Source organism: Scheffersomyces amazonensis (assembly GCF_036850825.1).
Source record: "Scheffersomyces amazonensis strain UFMG-HMD-26.3 chromosome Unknown RJT21scaffold_1, whole genome shotgun sequence".
NCBI classification, from domain to species: domain Eukaryota; kingdom Fungi; phylum Ascomycota; class Pichiomycetes; order Serinales; family Debaryomycetaceae; genus Scheffersomyces; species Scheffersomyces amazonensis.
The window spans coordinates 3,330,540-3,351,493 of record NW_027042741.1 but is presented as its reverse complement, the minus strand read 5'-3'; the positions used below and the strand labels follow the sequence as shown (position 1 = coordinate 3,351,493).

Genomic DNA, 20,954 nt, shown 5'->3' with positions numbered 1-20,954 from the left:
ATACTTCACACTAATCTCTATACTTCTGCTTCTAACTTCTAATCTCTAACTATTCTTATTCTTTACTTTAACTTACTAACCTATAACTACTTACAATTTACTATAACCTACTCCTAGCATTACTACTCCCACACAATCCTTCTTTCTTTACTACATATCACTTTCTTTAATTATTCACTTGCGATATCCATTCGATCCCTTGCGATTAACTTCCACTTTTAATACTTAATATTACTCCTTCCACACAATCTATCTTTCATATTACTTTCTCTTACTAATTAATTTGCGATTCCCGTGCGATTCACTTCCACTTCTAAACTCTTTTCTAACAATAACCTAATATAACTACTATAGCCTACTCCCACACAATCCATATTTCATTACTACATATTACTTTAATTATTCACTTGCGATATCCATGCTATTCCTTGCGATACACTTCAACCAATTATACTGCTACTTAAATCAAACTTTACTTTCTTACTTATAATTACATATTTACTATTATTATATTTCTTGTTCTACATATAATCTACTTTACTTGTCATATTCTTTACTATTATTACATTTTTTACTTCATATTATAACACAAAATCAGCCTTGCTTAAATTTTTAAACATGCGCTCCCATTTTCAAACTATACTATATTACAATACTACCATACCTTACACCACTTGAACTGCTTTATACCTTATATTTTTATTATCCACTCGTTAATTCATCTTATAACATAATATTAGCATTATAATTGCATATTCATAATTTTATATACTATATCATCTTTATCATTTTTTTTTTAAATTTATTCTCATGCTAACACTTTTTCGCAATAATCTAACCAAATTCTCAAAAATTAATCACACTTAAAATGATTTTAACTTGCTTATTATTAATATATAATCACCTCCACACTTACATACTTTCAATTATTATCTATTATCACCTTCAACCATTTACACTTCTTACTAAACCAACTTTTTATTTCACATTTTATTCAAATATTTAACTATTTCTACATATTTTCTAACTCTGTAATACTAACTCTAACTTTACTTATTATAATAAAACATCTACCGAATTCCTTTATATTAATAATTTAATACTACTAGCCTCTTTTCCAATCTCATACAATAACTTACAATCACCCTTATTACCTAATAAAATATCTACTATACTTCACATAAATTACTACAAACTTACTCTTACCTCCACATAATCTATCTTTTTATTACCTTCTGCTTTATTCAAATAGCCCTGATACCATTACACTTCAATTTACTTTAATATCACTACGCAATTCCACTTTCACCTCAATTTATAATTTTGCGCTACTACCATATATACTTTCTTAACTGTAGCCTATTTTATTACTGCTTATACTAACATTACTTTAATTAATTCTACTGCTATCTAAATACCGTGCTTATACTTATTTCATACTTGCTATAACATTATCACTAACTTTACCCCATTTTTAGTTTGCTAAGTCTAGTACTAATACTTATAATTTCTACTATATGTAGTAAAACCTACTTCTAACCTACTTCAAGTTCAAATAATAGACCTTATTACTAGTCTTCCAATTAATTCTTGACAACTACATTATATTCTACTATTCTTCAACTTCATATCATTGATGAAATATTATTTTACTTCGACTTGTAAAATAAACGCTACCAACATATATTTTTATTTATCTACATCATATCTCAGTACTACTTATACTAACATGACTTAACTTGTTACTAATTACATCCAAATGCCCTGTATACTTTAAATATATACCTACTTTAACATTACCTTTAACTTTACCACATCTTATACACACCTTATATCTTATACTTTCCATTTCTAATATACTATCTTATCCTAGTCCAAAACACTACTACGTGTCAACTATCGTCATCATTATTACTCATATATATGTAGCATTATCTTAGAGTCTTCTATCACTATAAAATTTCTTGATATCACTTTTAAAATACACGTAAATATACTTATAAAACTTTCACTACCTATACTTAACTTAACTATAATATATCTTATTACCATTTATAAAACCATTATTTGACTTACTTCTAATGATAAATATATTACCAACCTGACCTAAGACACTTTGTTTACACTCTTCAATAACCTTTACTTAAATTGCTTTTATTTATATACAATCTTTAATATCCTTTAACTTTATATAAGTTTAAGAGTTTACTTCTAGACACATTACTCTAACTCAATAAACGCACGGATATACTAATCAACCATTATATCACCCCAAAGCCTCTAGTACACTTAATCTTATAATAATATTACTTACTTCTGTTAACTCTAAATATATTACTGCCAAATCGGCAAATACTTGTAAATTTTTCGATCACAATTTTTGCGCGCTAATTCGACCCTCCCTAATTTTTTGCTTTCTTAAAGTTCGCGCCTACCCAAACCCTCCCTATTTTTTCTCGCTAGCTAAATGCTCCCTAAATTTTTCGACACTCGCTATTTTTTTTACGACATAACTGAGACGCTACAAGCATATTCTACTAAGACTATGCTAGAACCAACTCCACCACTACTAATCCTCAATAACTCATATCCCAACCATAACTAAACACTGCCATTATAAATCAATCTCACTCTTCACTTTTTCAATACACTTACAAAAAATACCCAATGACGCCTGTTTTAAATGTGTTCTTAACTATGTAAAATTTCAATCCAAACACTCTAAATATAGTGCTAATAAGCTCTTCTTTGAACTGTACATGTGTTCTAAACTCAATATACCCTTACCAAAAGATCAGCCTCATACCATTAATAAAAGTGATACTTGTTTTAAATGTGCTCTTAACTATGTTAAATTACCTAAATCCAAACACTCTAAACTTAATGCTAATAAGCTCTTCTTCTAACATTATTTGTATTCTAACGTCAATATAACCTTGCCAAAATATCAGCCTCATACCATTAATAAAAGTGATACTTGACGACTGTTTTAAGCATTCCTTAACTATGAGAACAATACTTTCGCACATACTAGAAAACTTCTAAATACCTGTAACTTCACCCACCTTAATGTGAGTACTACCAAACTGTAGAAATATCTTAACTACATCACCTTATACCATATACTTCATTCTGAGCTCCAAGCAGTTAAGTATAAACTCTATTGCAATCAGCCAGAATATACCTTGTCAATTTCAATCAGTATTTTTTCCCGCCTAGACAAACCCTCCCTAATTTTTCCTCGCCTTCAATTTATTGAGTATTTTCTTTCAACTAGTAAAATCGGACAGTATTTTTTTGCAGCTTTTGCCTTCTCCAGTATTAACTTTTTTCTGTCCAGCCCCCTAATTTTGTCCACCTAGCGAACTACTTGGTTAACTATTTTTGAAAGTAACCATTTGAGCTGTCCTGATCTTACTTCTATTTAATTTACTATTACTACATCAATTTAGAATATTCACAAATACTAATATTTAATTTATAATTATTTAATTTATTATTAAGAGATAACAGTTCGTAAAATAATTCAGATAAGAAAACCTGATCCCTCTATTAATAGTCATAGCGAGTATTATTAATTGTCAATAATATTTTTTGCAATACTTTGATTTAATATATTTTAATAACCGTCTGCACTGTATCATCTAATTAGTAACCTGTTAAGTCTAAATAAATATAATAAGTTAATTTTTATGCACGAACTTAAATCAATGCGTAGTGTGTACCATTTACCTAAATAAGGAAAAAGTTAGAATGAAAATATTTCAAAGCTTTTTCAAAGAAAAATAAAAATTTAACATCAAACCAGATAGATATAACACTAACTAAGATCAGATACGTTTATCATAACCAAAGTTCTTAAACCAACAATGTCTACCACAGATAGTACTGAACGCGATTTTCTTAACCACGGCATTCCATATTATGGAGAAGTCTTCAGCGACGAACACTCTAGCGAAAGTGAAGATGAAGTAGTTGAGTCACTTTATGACCAAGCCACTAATCAAACTCTTGAAACCTTGAACTCTAACGGATACATCTGTACTCCAGGAATTCCTTTTGTCTTTATTCCGAAAGCCAATGAATTCAGAAGTATTCCGAACATGCAGCAGTTCAGAAGACTTATCACTGATATTCCTGGATGGGAGGGTAATGTGGCAGCGAAGTATGAGAGTTTGGAACCCTTCTTTTTAGATGAATCTAAATTGCAGAGAGACATTACTACCAACAGATTGTCTACCAATGTCTCTATTCCGGGTGTCCAACCAATTGACATGTACAATTGTAACTTTTGTGACTCTTCGTTTATTGGGTTAAAGTATTTCAATCGGCATGTCAAGAAATATCATCCTGAAGCCAATCATGAAATGCTAGTCCTGCTGCAGCAGCTGGGTTATCCTGTTAGAATCAGTAGCCGTTTATCATCAATTTTAATTGAAGCAACTACAATTGATATCTATGAGAATTTAACTCAGGAAAATATTTTACTGGACTTGAATAAGGATAAATTCTTATCATTACTTTGTGTTGAAAGGGCAATGAGACTTTACAAGGAAGTTCCAGAAGATGAAGCCGGTAAGAAAAAGCTTACCAGTTTAGTAAGAAGCTTTTTTACAAAGGATCACTTGGACAAGCTTAATGAGTTTCAGAAAAACTTGAATACTACCAAAGTGTTCTTAAAGTCACACTATAGTAGAGGGGCGGTTAATGATTATGTTAAAGCCACTGTGACCTTCCTTCAAGTAAGTTTATTCCATTTAGATATTAAGGTAACTTCGAAAGAGGACTTCGACAAGTTCTGCACTATGTTCTTAAAAGATTATCTTTTAAAAGTTAATGTTGAGAGAACAGTTCTAGACCTTTTTGTTCTTAGTTGTATGCTGCAGAATAATAGTCTTGTCTCGAACTCAGTGAGAAGGACTATGTTCTGCAGCGTATTATTCTTCTCCAAATTAATCATTATACATGAAATTACTAAAGAAGAATTTAAAGCATTCAAACAGGAATTAAAGTCTCCCAACATTGAACATAGTGCAGGTTATTTCAGTCTTAAATGGTTGTTCAATCAACATGATTTAGCTAGTCCTCAGACTCCGATGAATTGTCAACAAGTAGGTTCCAGAACAGATGCTTTTAGAATTAACGGTAAGATTGTCTCATTGCAACTATTGAATGATATGAGAAAAGGTTGCATTACTACAATTAAAGATGAGTTGGTTGATATATTTGGTCCTGATCTCTTCAATGGTGTTAAATATTCAGATATAGTTAAGGAGTATAATAAGAAACTCAGTCTCCGAAAAACATTTAAACGCTATAGCAATTCTGAATTTCAACTATTACTCAAAAAAAATAAAGTCAAAAATGTTCATTCTGCTGTTGCTTTGTTCAAGAGAATACTCAAGATTCAAGAATTACTTTACCTACTTATTATTATTGGGTGCGGAGCACCCTATAGGTCTCCAGAGATTCTCACTATGAGAATCGAGGACCACTCCAACTCACCTAGTAATGTAATTCTTGATGAAGAAAATGTAGTATTCAGAACTACCTACTCCAAAAATTTAGACCGTCACAATACTATAGTTGCTATTACTAAATACTTGAATGTGGAAACCGGACAATATCTCATATTATACTTACATTTGACAAGGCATATATTGTTGGAGCTTAGACTCAAGTTTATTGAGGGTACTAGTTATACAAAAGAACGTACTAATAGACATGTTAATTCAGATATAGACCAAGACTTAGTTCAGGAAATCGAAGAAATAGAGAATGAAGAAGAGGATCTAGATGTAGAAGATCCAATAATCAGGGCCGCTAATAATGTTGAATATATTAAAAGAGAGTATTTTACCAAGTTGTTCATATCACTTAATGGTCGAGCTAAGCCGGACCTTGGATTGAGTGCCATTCGAAACATCACAAAGGCATATGGTGTTGGGTTAAATCAAAGAGAAATGCGTCAAGGGTTACATTCATTGGTTCACTCTTTAGTTGTTGACTTTAATAAAGTTGAACAAATAATCAGTGAAATCAATAGAATGAGCAACCATTCCAATACAACGGCCTTGGTCAATTACGGTTATAATCATGAAAGCAGAAGTAATGTCAGTAACAATTTACTCCAAAGGAAAGTTTGCAATAGATGGTATGAGATGTTGACTAATCATGTAACCCCCGAAGTTAATAGTTCAAACATAATATGGCAAGATGTTAGCATTGCGGATGTAAAAGACGCTTATCTTAAGGTTTTGAATTTTCCAGCTAGAGAAATACAAGTGGTTACTACCTTGGAGGTTCTTAGAAATAACTCTATAGCTATATGTTTAAGAACTTCTGAGGGAAAGACAGCAACATATGGGGTTGCCAGCTATTTGGAAAACTATGTGTTTCCAAGTAGCAAAAGGCAAGTCTCAGTAGTTGTAGTACCCTTTATTTCCTTGAGATTAGATATATTAGAACATCTAAAACGTTACGGAGTTGTACCATTAATTTATGAGGGTACTATTAATTACACCACAGCATATGATATGCTAATAGTACAATTAGAACTATTTAGTAATGAATTGATAGAAACCATTGAAGCTTCCAACCATATGTCAGTACGTCGAATTATATTTGAAGAGGCCCACTTTATGTATCATCAATATAGAGAGAGCAAAAATGAAGAAATTGCTAAATGCAAACGATTTCAAATGCTCTTTGTGTCAGCGACATACCCTAAATCATATGAAAGGGAATTGAACAGTTTGATAAATCCCAAAAGGCTAATTAGATTAGAAAGTCCTTCCATTGTTCGTCCAAATATAATACTTAATAAAACCATTGTCAAAAGAGAAGAAGAAGTTGCTGAAATAATTAAATCAAAAGTATTACAAGTTCCTTTTAGTATTGTTATCTTACCCACTATAAGAAAGGTACAAGAGTATCATAAAGAATTCAAAGAGGCTGGTATTAATTGTGAAATGTTCCATTCCAAGTTAAATTTCGCTGATAAAGAGAGTGTTATAGAAAAGGTATACAATAGTGAATTAAGAGTTGTAATTGCTACTACTGGGTTTACTACCGGATTAGACATAACATCACTTAGATATTTAATTATTGGAGACCAATGCTATGACGCCGAAACTCTCATACAAGCCAGTGGTAGGACTGGTAGAGATGGGCAGGCATCGACAGTTGATTTGATTCTTGTAGCCAATAGAAGTAAAGATGAATTTCAAAAGAAACTCATGTCACCTACATGTTTGTCGGAGGTTCAAAATTGGTCCCAAGAATTGGAAATCAAACTGTGCACAGAACTCAAAGTACTGTTGTGCAGTGTCTGCAGAAGCAATGGTCCAACACAACCGATAGTACCAATTGAAGTAGAAACAGATAGACCAATTGAAGGAGAAACACAAGTTGATAGACCAATGGAAGTAGAAACAGATAGACCAATTGAAGTAGAAACACAAGCTGATAATACAATGGATGAGACAGACACTACTGACTGGTTTGATAATTTGCCTGTCGTCAATCAAGTTCCACCTAGTATGATTAATAGATCACTAAATAAACCAGCTAGCAATAGAATTTTATTTAACATACCTTTAGCTCAATCATCAATAAATGAAGTTGCAGGTAGTCTGTCCAATACAACCAACACATATCAGTCACCTTTGTCAACCTTTGATTCAACAAGACCAATATTGAAAAGAAGAGGAGAAACACAGTCATACCAATCTGCCTCCAAACAACAGCGGATATTAAATAACCAATCAGCAGATGAATCATTATATCTTCAAACAGATGAATCGGTCATTTCAGTACTCCAGAAATATAATGATAATATCTATGTAATGATGGATCCACAACGTTTTAAAAAAGCTAAGTTTGAGGATGAATTAAGAATTGATAATGCCTTAATTTATAATTTCCAACACTACTATTACCGTGGTCTTGGGAATCAGGTGATCTGCTATGGATGTGGACTCAATCACGAAACCCACAATATAGAATGTCCCAACTACAGATTTACTATGGGACTCCTTATTCCATATGTCTTGAGTTCCTCCAAAAAGTTACTTAATTATATTAATCAGGATAATATAGAAAGGGCTATAGAACTAAGAAATATAGTAGTTAATTATGTACATCAGGAGCTGTTTAGAGCCAAAATGAAGAGCTGTGTATTACTAAGATTCAACAAACAGTTGAACTTAACTCATCATAATATCCCTTTTCAAGAATTAAGTCAAGATTTGTATAATCTATTGTATACCCCCAAGCCAAATAATAGGCTTGGGGCTGATACAACTAAAAGGAGAAACTTCCTGACAACACTTAAAGTGATTAATGGTTGGAGGGGAGTAAGTAGTAAGGTAGGATGGCTGATGGACAACAATGTCAAAGAGGAAAAAATGAAACAATTAGAAGATAGATTAAGACAGAAACAAACTAAAGGAGCATGCAAAAGATGCCACTTGATGCATCAAGGTGAATGCATGATGGAACAGTTACTAAGTTTCATTCTTTTGACTGGCTATTACAATATAGACTTGTGTTTTATTACCTTATCTAAGATGTTTAGGAATCAAGAAATAATATGGATACTTCACAGCTACGATGATTTTCTTAAAGTTATATTAAGTGAATATCGAGGGACATATGGGTATATGTACTTCATATATATAATGATCCAACAAGTGAAAGAAGAGGAAACCAGCATAATGCATTACCATTTGGATAAGAAGACTAAAATGGTATTAAAGTAAGTATAAAATTATAGTTATATATGTATGTAAAATTCTTTCTAGTATAAATTTTAACATTACAATATATTTCTAACTAACTTGACTTCACTTCTTCCATTTAGAATCATTACTTTCTCTTAATCATTACTTATACAAGTTAAATATATTTTCTACTATACTCAATAAAAGTTATTGCTAGCTTACTGCTACTTCCAATAGTATATTTTATTACTTTCCCAATTAAAGATTACTATCCATTAGACTCTTGTTCTAATTCATATCACTAATAAACACTACTTTTAGTTAGACTTGTAAAATAAGCGCTACTTACTTCTACATTTTTAACTATATCATATACCACTGATACGTCAGCTAATACTATTGAAGTTATTTCTAATTCCAATTGGGTACCTCCAATATCCTTGAATAACACTTATATTTAAAGTATCATTAAGTTACCTTCAGTATAACCTCTAAAACTATACTTATAATATCTAATAGACATTCTATATTACTCTTTAATTACTTAATTACTATTTCCATATGATGATATTTCTAATTAATTTGTTCTACCTTCCATCCTACAGTTCCTTTACTTTAATTAAAGTCACCTTAAATACAACTATTATGTGACAACAATATCTATATTTATTAAATTCTATTAGCTTTCCGATAGTTAGAACAAGATTACTTATGTTACTACTACATTTAACAACACTCATTAATTACTACTATTTAAACCAATTCTATCTTCAGTGCTAACTTAGCTTGACTTGCTATTGTTAAATTTCTAGTAAATTCTACTACTTAATTCTAAATTGTATTAGTTCTATCTAAATAATTTCAAATTAACATCTAAACTACATTATGTTCCAAACTAACTTCTAAAGCGCATTAAGTTCCAAACTAATGTCTAAATTACATTATGTTCCAAACTAATATCTAAACTACATTATGTTCCAAACTTACTTCTAAAGCGCATTAAGTTCCAAACTAATGTCTAAATTACATTATGTTCCAAACTAATATCTAAACTACATTACGTTCCAATGTTACTACTTTAGCAATTGTACATAGTGCCACTTATCTAACTCTAATTACTATACTTTAAAATATAAATTTAATTTTCTGCTCACTAAAAAATTACAGCTAACAATTTCTACGCACGACCAAAAATTCAAATCTACATTAATCATAAATTTATTACAAACTAGAGAAGAGCATAAAATGTGAACCAAATCATTTATTAAAATAATTATACATATATAACTTATCTAATTACATTCTACATCTTTTGAAATAACTTCCAAAGAAAAAGATGATCTTTCTATATTAAATACAACCCTTAATATACAAAAATACCAAATTTACCAACAATCAACACCAGCAAACTATACCATTAAAACTTAGAGTGCTAAACAAGTGCACCGAGTGACCAAACTCAATAGCTACCTAACCTTACCAAAACCAGCTTAAAAGTCATTGAATTGCCTTGACTGGACAATATTATAGTAATTACTTTAAAACTCTTGATTATTATATTACTGATCCACAAATAGTAATAAATCACCTTAAACAAGTGCACCTAGTGACCAAAAGCAATAGCTACCGAACCTTACCAAAACCAGCTTAAAAGTCATTGAATTGCCTTATCTGGATAATATTATACTAATTACTTTATAACTCTTGACCATTAAACTACTGCTCCACAAATAGTAATAAATCACCTTCTGAAACAAGTGTACCTAGTGACCCAAGTCCATACTAAACGAATCTTATCAAAACCAGCTTAAAAGTCATTGAATTGCAATGGCTGTATAACATTATAGTAATTAATATATTAATCATAATGAGAAATACAATGATGTCTAATTAGTGAATCCGTAACAATTGAAAGTCATACTCAAATGGATCGTGGTGAAACTATAACCAAAATAACATATGTACTTTAAAAACCATTAAAATGTTGCATATCAATAATAGTGTAGTTTACTTATGTTGTTAATAAACATTTACATAGCTCACTTCATAAAAATTTCTGGTCAATCTAAATTATACTAGACTATTTTTTTAGTACGGCATATAAACGACTCAACTTGCACCCTTAACTATGGGAAAATCAAAATGCACCCAAGTTCTGTCCTGCGAGGTGAAAATTGATTTTTTACATAGTAAATCTGCTCTCCTGCACACAGGCTAATATCTATACTAGCTGAAAAATTAAATGATCCCCACTATCTAAATTGTACTTCGTATTATTACACAAACAGCCTTACTTATTACACAATTTAACGTTTAAATATGCGCTCCCATTTCTACATATTCTATATCACTCTACTACCATATCTTACACCACTTCAATTGCTCTATACCTTATATTATTGATTATCTCCTATCTTTAATTCATCTTATAACATAAATATTAGCATTATAATTGCATAATCATAAATTCTATATACTATATTATCTTTGTCTTTTTTCCTAAATTAAATTCGCATGCATTCACTTTTTCCATATATTCTAACCAAATTCTCATAAATTAAACACACTTAAATTTATTATAACTTACTTATTACTATCTTATAATCACTTCCACACTTACATATTTTCCATTATTACCTATTATCACCTTCAACCATTTACACTTCTAACTAAATGATCCTTTTATTTCATATTACAATTCAATATTTAACTATTTCTACATCTTTTCTAACTCTGTAATATTACCTATAATATTACTTATTATACTTAATCATCTACTTATTTACTCTATATTAATATATTTCATACCCTTATTTTCATTACCAATCACATGCAATAACTTACAATCACCCTTATTTTTCTAATAAAATAACTACTATACTTCACATAAATTACGACTAACTTACTCTTACCTCTACATAATATATCGTTTTATTAATTTCTACTTTATCATAAATCCAGTATTACCCTTATACTCCTCTTTACTTTAATACCACTGCTCATTTCTACTTTTACTTCAACTTTATAATCTTGCGCTACCACACTATATACTTACTTCTATAACATATATCTATACTAATGTTATTTATCTTACTACTAATTTTATTTAGATAGCTCTACTTCCTTTCAATAACATTTGTTTTAATATTATCACCAACTTCACCTCCTATTATAGCTTTCTTATTACCATTTATAAAAGCATTATATTACTTACTTCTAATGATATATAAACTGACTTAATTTGAGACTTCGTTTACACTCTTCAATGACCTTTACTTAAATTACTATTAAATCTACACATGCTATACTTTCCTTTTAGATCTATTTAAGTTTAAGCCTTTACTTCTAGAGCCATTACTCTAACTCAATAAATGCACGGATATACTAATCAATCATTATCTCTACCACATAGCTTTTATAGACTTAACTATACCATATTATTACTTACTTCTGCATCTACCTTATTATGGACCTCGAAATATATTAGTGCCAAATAATACTTGTCAATTTTTCGATCACAATTTTTGCGCGCTAATTCGATCTCCCTAATGTTTCGCTTTTGAAGTTGCGCGCCTACCCAAACCATCCTAATCTTTTTCAGGCTAACCCTCGCTATTTTTTGCGCCTAGCCAAATTAAGCTGTGCTCTCACATAATATTTACTATTTACATTTATCTTAAATAAAACTATTATGCGCCTATTTATTTAACTCTAGTAGCTCACCAATAGTTAGACCCACATTACTTATGATACTACTTCATATAATTTATGACTATTATTTAAACCACTTCTATCCTCAGTGCTAACTTAGCTTCACTTGCTATCACCTTTCTTATATTTCTAGTAATTCTCCAAACTTATTTCTAAATTGTATTAGTTCCATCTAAATTGAATTAATTTCAAACTGACATCTAGAACTCATTAAGTGTCAAACTAACATCTAAAGTGAATTATGTTCCAAACTAGTATCTCTTTGCATTATCTTCCAAACCAACTTCTAAAGCGCATTAAGTTCCAAAGTAACTTCTATATTACATTATGTTCCAAACTAATATCTAAAATATATTAAGTTCCAAACTAACTTCTAAAGCGTATTTTGTTCCAATACCTGTATTCCCTGAATATACGTTTCTACTTATAATTATATTAATTCCTTACTCAGTTCTCCTTTTAACTTAATATCCACTGTTATATTTGAAGTCTTATCATCTTACTGTAGCTAGCAGATCACTGACCTATATTTAAAAATTAAGTATACTGAACCATTTTAATATCCCTGCATTTAGCCATTCTAGTAATACTTAGCTGTTCCTAAAGTTACTACCTCTATATTATCCATACTTTCCTTTACCTTTCCTTTACCTTAACCTTACTCTAACTTAATAGACTCACGGATATACTACTTCCAAACAATCATTATATATACCACAGAGCTCTTATACACTTAAATATACCATTTTATTATTTACTTCTGCAACTACCTTATTAAGTACCTCTAAATATATTACTGCAAAAGCGGCAAATAATACTAGACTCTCCCTAATTTCTTGCTTTTTTAGAGTATGCGCGCCTACCCAAACCCTCCCTATTTTTACTCCCTAGCCAAACTCTCCCTAAATTTTGAAGATATTTTGCGACACTCCATATTTTTTTACGACATAACTGAGACGCTACAAGCATATTCTACTAAGACTAGCTAGAACCCACTCCACCACCACTAATCTTCAATCACTCATAGCCCAACCATAAGTAAGCACTGCAATTACAAATCAATCGCACTCTTCACTTTTTCAATACGCTTACAAAAAATACCCAATGAAGCCTGTTTTAAATATGCTCTTAACTATGTAAAATTACCAAAATCCAAACACTCTAAATTTAGTGCTAATAAACTCTTCTTCGTACATTATATGTACTATTACCTCAATATACCCCTACCAAAAGATCACGTTCAAACAATTAATAAAAGTGCCACTTGACGCCTGATTTAAGCAATCCTTAACTATGAGAACATTACTTTCGCACATAGTTAAGATCACCTCTAAAACACCGTTAACTTCACCCACCTTAATGCGAGCACTACCAAATTACACATTTCACTTAAGCATATCATTTTCTACAATAGACTTCATTTTCAGCTCCATCCAATTAAATTTAAAGTCTACTTCAAACAGCCAGAATTCGCCCATTGAGACCTGCACAGATATTCTAAAATCCTGCACACACACAGAAAAGCCCTGCACATAAAAATCTTGACTTCAACCTGCTCTAACTAACGCTACAGATCGTTCCAACACTTCTCTATACCAACTAGACCTCCCAGAGCACGTACGAATCTACAGTGTCAATTACAGCTCAAAATCCTTAAAATTGAGCATGACGCCTGTTTTATGTCGCCAATTTTATAGGTTCTACGCCTATTTCAAAATGCGCGGCAAAAAAATTTCTATTTGACGCCTACTTTGGCCATATCATAAAGGTGGTATATCTAACTAAACTACTGCTAAAAGCTATCCCCTACAGATATCTCAATATAAACAATACAATCATATGCTTTTAAATATACGTATACTAATACCTAATATGTGTGGGGGTATAATAATGAGCAAACTATAATTTGACTTACCATTTTAACTGTTGGAATCTTCCATGCTTTTTTCTTGCCCAAATCAATCGAAATGGCTTTTGCAACTGTAGATCCAAAATAGTTAGATACCACCAACTTTGCCGTAAAACAACCCCTCCTCTTAATCGAATCTTATTCGTGATGCTTCGCCAAATTTGATTTTCACTCTAATATTAACATTATGTGTTAGGCTTAATATCGATCCTATGTGTTACGTAAATATAAATTAATTTACTTCATTCATTCTGGATCAATTCTGTTCCCATAGAAATAGAACATATATTCATATGCTTTGACATAGATGTGGCTGGTTTTTTTTTACAAGCTTAAAGGTATCATTATTCATTATTTTTCAATTCTTTTCTCTGACTAAGATATTTGGTTCAAGAAAATTAGGTTGTTCTTGTGATGAGAGTTGTGCCATTTACACTTCCTATAGATACACTTACTATGATACTTAATGAGGGGAACATTGTTGTTTTCAATAATTCTTCTCTTAATCATTTCTTACGGCATAGCCTATTAAATTTCAAAACGTGTCAATGAATTTTAGTAAGAAAGAAGACTTACAACCGGTGTTTAAAATAAAAATATATATTATGAACAGAAAACTATAGATGTATAAAAGAATGTCAGAAAACCATCTAATTCAAGTTTGAATTTAAGGATGTGAAAATGTAGAATAAAAGAATAATAATAATTTAATTCATGAACAATAGAATTAAATATTAAAAAGAATAAAAGAATAATAATAATTTAATTCATGAACAATAGAATTAAATATTAAAAAGAATAAAAGAATAATAATAATTTAATTCATGAACAATAGAATTAAATATTAAAACTAAACAAAAACAAGGAGAATTAAAGAGGCAATAAGAGATGTAAGAATATTCCACTCATTTTCAGCAGCTCCACTTTCGTCATCTAAGATGTTGGATGTAGGGTTCACTGTAGCAGAAGCAGAAGAGAAATCAATGGTGTTACTACTTGAATGAACTTCCTGTGGAATAGCAGCAGTGCTCGTTTGAGAATTGTTTGTCATAGCAGCTTCAGTGTTTGCTTGATCATTGTTTGTCATAGAAGCCTCCGTGTTTTCTTGAGCACTCTTTGTCGTAGCAGCTTCAGTATTTGCTTGAGCAATGTCTGTCGTAGCAGCCTCGGTGTTTGCTTCAGCATTGTTTGTCATAGAAGCTTCAGTATTTGCTTGGGCAATGTCTGTCGTAGCAGCCTCGGTGTTTGCTTCAGCATTGTCCGTCATAGAAGCTTCAGTATTTGCTTGAGCAATGTCTGTCGTAGCAGCCTCGGTGTTTGCTTCAGCATTGTCTGTCATAGAAGCTTCAGTATTTGCTTGAGCATTACTTGCATGATTCGAACCAACGTCTCCTGCTGCGATAATAGATGTGAATTCTCCCGAAGCATTGCTACCAACAACCACAATAGCAGTCTCAGTGCATGGGTTCTTTCCAGAACAACTTAAATTAGTAATAGTCGTAGTGTATGATGATTGGGTTCCTGCAGTAATTGGAGTAGTATTGGTTGTTCCGGAGTCAGGGCAATATGTGGATGTTAGTGTATGAACGACTGTAACAGTTCTGATTGAATTCAATGGACAATCTGTAACAGTTTCTGGACAATCGGTGATTGTAATGACTTCGCTTGAGGTATAGGTTGTAGTAATGCTAGATTCAGTACCAGTAGCAGCAGTAGCAGCATTATCAGCAGTATGAATAGTAGTAGGAGAAGGTTCTGAAGCCGAACTAGTTCCAGTATTACAGGCGCTTGAGACATAAGCTATAGTTGCACCATCTGTGATTGACGTAGGTGCTTCTTCAAGCACATGTAACTCACCAATAAAACAGTTACAATCGACCGAACTTAGTTGCAAAGGAACTTCCTGTTCTGGACATATATAGAACTCTGTTCCAAAACCTTCCAATGACAACATAAATTTCTTTTCTGGAACATCATTTGATGCCCTTTTCCTTAATTTATTAGCTTCCCCAACAATCAGCCATCCCCCAACAGACGCATCACCTAAGTACACACCATTGGACTTATCTGCTCCGAGATATGATCCATTTGTAGTGATGTAACCTCCATTTAACTCAAATGTTGGTCCATCTGATTCCAATACCATATTGTGATCACTTAAGGCGACATACTCTCTATAATATATAGGTGGTTCAGCAACTGCAGTTATTTGGAAAGCAACAATAGATTGACTAGGAGACTCGCCTTCTATATTAGAGGTTATAGGGCTGTCCATCACTTCCGACGACACTGGTCCCGATACAAACACCGATGTTTCAGTAGTCAATTCGCCATTGGTGTCGGTGGTGACAACAGCAACACCGGAGTCGGTAGCAACAGATCCATCAGATTCGGTGGTGGTGAACGTGGTGGTGTAAGTGTTAACTGGTTCGCTTTGAGTTGGGAACAACGAAGTGGATGTGGTCAATTCGCCGTTGGTGTCAGTGGTGACAACAACAACACCGGAGTCGGTAGCAACATATCCATCAGATTCGGTGGTGGTGAACGTGGTGGTGTAAGTGTTAACGGGTTCGCTTTGAGTTGGGAACAACGAAGTGGATGTGGTCAATTCGCCGTTGGTGTCGGTGGTGACAACAACAACACCGGAGTCGGTAGCAACATATCCATCAGATTCGGTGGTGGTGAACGTGGTGGTGTAAGTGTTAACTGGTTCGCTTTGAGTTGGGAACAACGAAGTGGATGTAGTCAATTCGCCGTTGGTGTCAGTGGTGACAACAACAACACCGGAGTCGGTAGCAACATATCCATCAGATTCGGTGGTGGTGAACGTGGTGGTGTAAGTGTTAACTGGTTCGCTTTGAGTTGGGAACAACGAAGTGGATGTGGTCAATTCGCCGTTGGTGTCAGTGGTGACAACAACAACACCGGAGTCGGTAGCAACATATCCATCAGATTCGGTGGTGGTGAACGTGGTGGTGTAAGTGTTAACTGGTTCGCTTTGAGTTGGGAACAACGAAGTGGATGTAGTCAATTCGCCGTTGGTGTCAGTGGTGACAACAACAACACCGGAGTCGGTAGCAACATATCCATCAGATTCGGTGGTGGTGAACGTGGTGGTGTAAGTGTTAACTGGTTCGCTTTGAGTTGGGAACAACGAAGTGGATGTGGTCAATTCGCCGTTGGTGTCGGTGGTGACAACAACAACACCGGAGTCGGTAGCAACAGATCCATCAGATTCAGTGGTGGTGAACGTGGTGGTGTAAGTGTTAACTGGTTCGCTTTGAGTTGGGAACAACGAAGTGGATGTGGTCAATTCGCCGTTGGTGTCAGTGGTGACAACAACAACACCGGAGTCGGTAGCAACATATCCATCAGATTCGGTGGTGGTGAATGTGGTGGTGTAAGTGTTAACTGGTTCGCTTTGAGTTGGGAACAACGAAGTGGATGTAGTCAATTCGCCGTTGGTGTCAGTGGTGACAACAACAACACCGGAGTCGGTAGCAACATATCCATCAGATTCGGTGGTGGTGAACGTGGTGGTGTAAGTGTTAACTGGTTCGCTTTGAGTTGGGAACAACGAAGTGGATGTGGTCAATTCGCCGTTGGTGTCAGTGGTGACAACAACAACACCGGAGTCAGTAGCAACATATCCATCAGATTCGGTGGTGGTGAACGTGGTGGTGTAAGTGTTAACTGGTTCGCTTTGAGTTGGGAACAACGAAGTGGATTTAGTCAATTCGCCGTTGGTGTCAGTGGTGACAACAACAACACCGGAGTCGGTAGCAACATATCCATCAGATTCGGTGGTGGTGAACGTGGTGGTGTAAGTGTTAACTGGTTCGCTTTGAGTTGGGAACAACGAAGTGGATGTGGTCAATTCGCCGTTGGTGTCAGTGGTGACAACAACAACACCGGAGTCGGTAGCAACAGATCCATCAGATTCGGTGGTGGTGAACGTGGTGGTGTAAGTGTTAACTGGTTCGCTTTGAGTTGGGAACAACGAAGTGGATGTAGTCAATTCGCCGTTGGTGTCAGTGGTGACAACAACAACACCGGAGTCGGTAGCAACATATCCATCAGATTCGGTGGTGGTGAACGTGGTGGTGTAAGTGTTAACTGGTTCGCTTTGAGTTGGGAACAACGAAGTGGATGTGGTCAATTCGCCGTTGGTGTCAGTGGTGACAACAACAACACCGGAGTCGGTAGCAACATATCCATCAGATTCGGTGGTGGTGAACGTGGTGGTGTAAGTGTTAACGGGTTCGCTTTGAGTTGGGAACAACGAAGTGGATGTAGTCAATTCGCCGTTGGTGTCGGTGGTGACAACAACAACACCGGAGTCGGTAGCAACATATCCATCAGATTCGGTGGTGGTGAACGTGGTGGTGTAAGTGTTAACTGGTTCGCTTTGAGTTGGGAACAACGAAGTGGATGTAGTCAATTCGCCGTTGGTGTCAGTGGTGACAACAACAACACCGGAGTCGGTAGCAACATATCCATCAGATTCGGTGGTGGTGAACGTGGTGGTGTAAGTGTTAACTGGTTCGCTTTGAGTTGGGAACAACGAAGTGGATGTAGTCAATTCGCCGTTGGTGTCAGTGGTGACAACAACAACACCGGAGTCGGTAGCAGCATATCCATCAGATTCGGTGGTGGTGAACGTGGTGGTGTAAGTGTTAACTGGTTCGCTTTGAGTTGGGAACAACGAAGTGGATGTGGTCAATTCGCCGTTGGTGTCAGTGGTGACAACAACAACACCGGAGTCGGTAGCAACATATCCATCAGATTCGGTGGTGGTGAACGTGGTGGTGTAAGTGTTAACTGGTTCGCTTTGAGTTGGGAACAACGAAGTGGATGTGGTCAATTCGCCGTTGGTGTCAGTGGTGACAACAACAACACCGGAGTCGGTAGCAACATATCCATCAGATTCGGTGGTGGTGAACGTGGTGGTGTAAGTGTTAACTGGTTCGCTTTGAGTTGGGAACAACGAAGTGGATGTGGTCAATTCGCCGTTGGTGTCAGTGGTGACAACAACAACACCGGAGTCGGTAGCAACATATCCATCAGATTCGGTGGTGGTGAACGTGGTGGTGTAAGTGTTAACTGGTTCGCTTTGAGTTGGGAACAACGAAGTGGATGTGGTCAATTCGCCGTTGGTGTCAGTGGTGACAACAACAACACCGGAGTCGGTAGCAACATATCCATCAGATTCGGTGGTGGTGAACGTGGTGGTGTAAGTGTTAACTGGTTCGCTTTGAGTTGGGAACAACGAAGTGGATGTGGTCAATTCGCCGTTGGTGTCAGTGGTGACAACAACAACACCGGAGTCGGTAGCAACATATCCATCAGATTCGGTGGTGGTGAATGTGGTGGTGTAAGTGTTAACTGGTTCGCTTTGAGTTGGGAACAACGAAGTGGATGTGGTCAATTCGCCGTTGGTGTCAGTGGTGACAACAACAACACCGGAGTCGGTAGCAACATATCCATCAGATTCGGTGGTGGTGAACGTGGTGGTGTAAGTGTTAACTGGTTCGCTTTGAGTTGGGAACAACGAAGTGGATGTGGTCAATTCGCCGTTGGTGTCGGTGGTGACAACAACAACACCGGAGTCGGTAGCAACAGATCCATCAGATTCAGTGGTGGTGAATGTGGTGGTGTAAGTGTTAACTGGTTCGCTTTGAGTTGGGAACAACGAAGTGGATGTGGTCAATTCGCCGTTGGTGTCAGTGGTGACAACAACAACACCGGAGTCGGTAGCAACAGATCCATCAGATTCGGTGGTGGTGAATGTGGTGGTGTAAGTGTTAACTGGTTCGCTTTGAGTTGGGAACAACGAAGTGGATGTAGTCAATTCGCCGTTGGTGTCAGTGGTGACAACAACAACACCGGAGTCGGTAGCAACATATCCATCAGATTCGGTGGTGGTGAACGTGGTGGTGTAAGTGTTAACTGGTTCGCTTTGAGTTGGGAACAACGAAGTGGATGTGGTCAATTCGCCGTTGGTGTCGGTGGTGACAACAACAACACCGGAGTCGGTAGCAACATATCCATCAGATTCGGTGGTGGTGAATGTGGTGGTGTAAGTGTTAACTGGTTCGCTTTGAGTTGGGAACAACGAAGTGGATGTAGTCAATTCGCCGTTGGTGTCAGTGGTGACAACAACAACACCGGAGTCGGTAGCAACATATCCATCAGATTCGGTGGTGGTGAATGTGGTGGTGTAAGTGTTAACTGGTTCGCTTTGAGTTGGGAACAACGAAGTGGATGTAGTCAATTCGCCGTTGGTGTCAGTGGTGACAACAACAACACCGGAGTCGGTAGCAACAGATCCATCAGATTCGGTGGTGGTGAATGTGGTGGTGTAAGTGTTAACTGGTTCGCTTTGAGTTGGGAACAACGAAGTGGATGTGGTCAATTCGCCGTTGGTGTCAGTGGTGACAACAACAACACCGGAGTCGGTAGCAACAGATCCATCAGATTCGGTGGTGGTGAATGTGGTGGTGTAAGTGTTAACTGGTTCGCTTTGAGTTGGGAACAACGAAGTGGATGTGGTCAATTCGCCGTTGGTGTCAGTGGTGACAACAACAACACCGGAGTCGGTAGCAACAGAT

At 35.2% G+C, this 20,954-nt stretch overlaps 1 protein-coding gene across 1 annotated transcript; it reads left to right on the top strand. All coding sequences in view use genetic code 12, as the record gives it.

The window, feature by feature from the left end:
• Positions 1–3,869: 3,869 nt before the first annotated feature.
• Positions 3,870–9,436, top strand: RJT21DRAFT_138076 (DEAD/DEAH box helicase; the record flags this gene model as incomplete). Its single annotated transcript, XM_064883312.1, has 2 exons — positions 3,870–8,758; positions 9,329–9,436. The coding sequence occupies 2 exons, from the start codon at positions 3,870–3,872 to the stop codon at positions 9,372–9,374; spliced, it is 4,935 nt and encodes a 1,644-aa protein (XP_064741844.1). The 3' UTR covers positions 9,375–9,436.
• Positions 9,437–20,954: the final 11,518 nt, after the last annotated feature.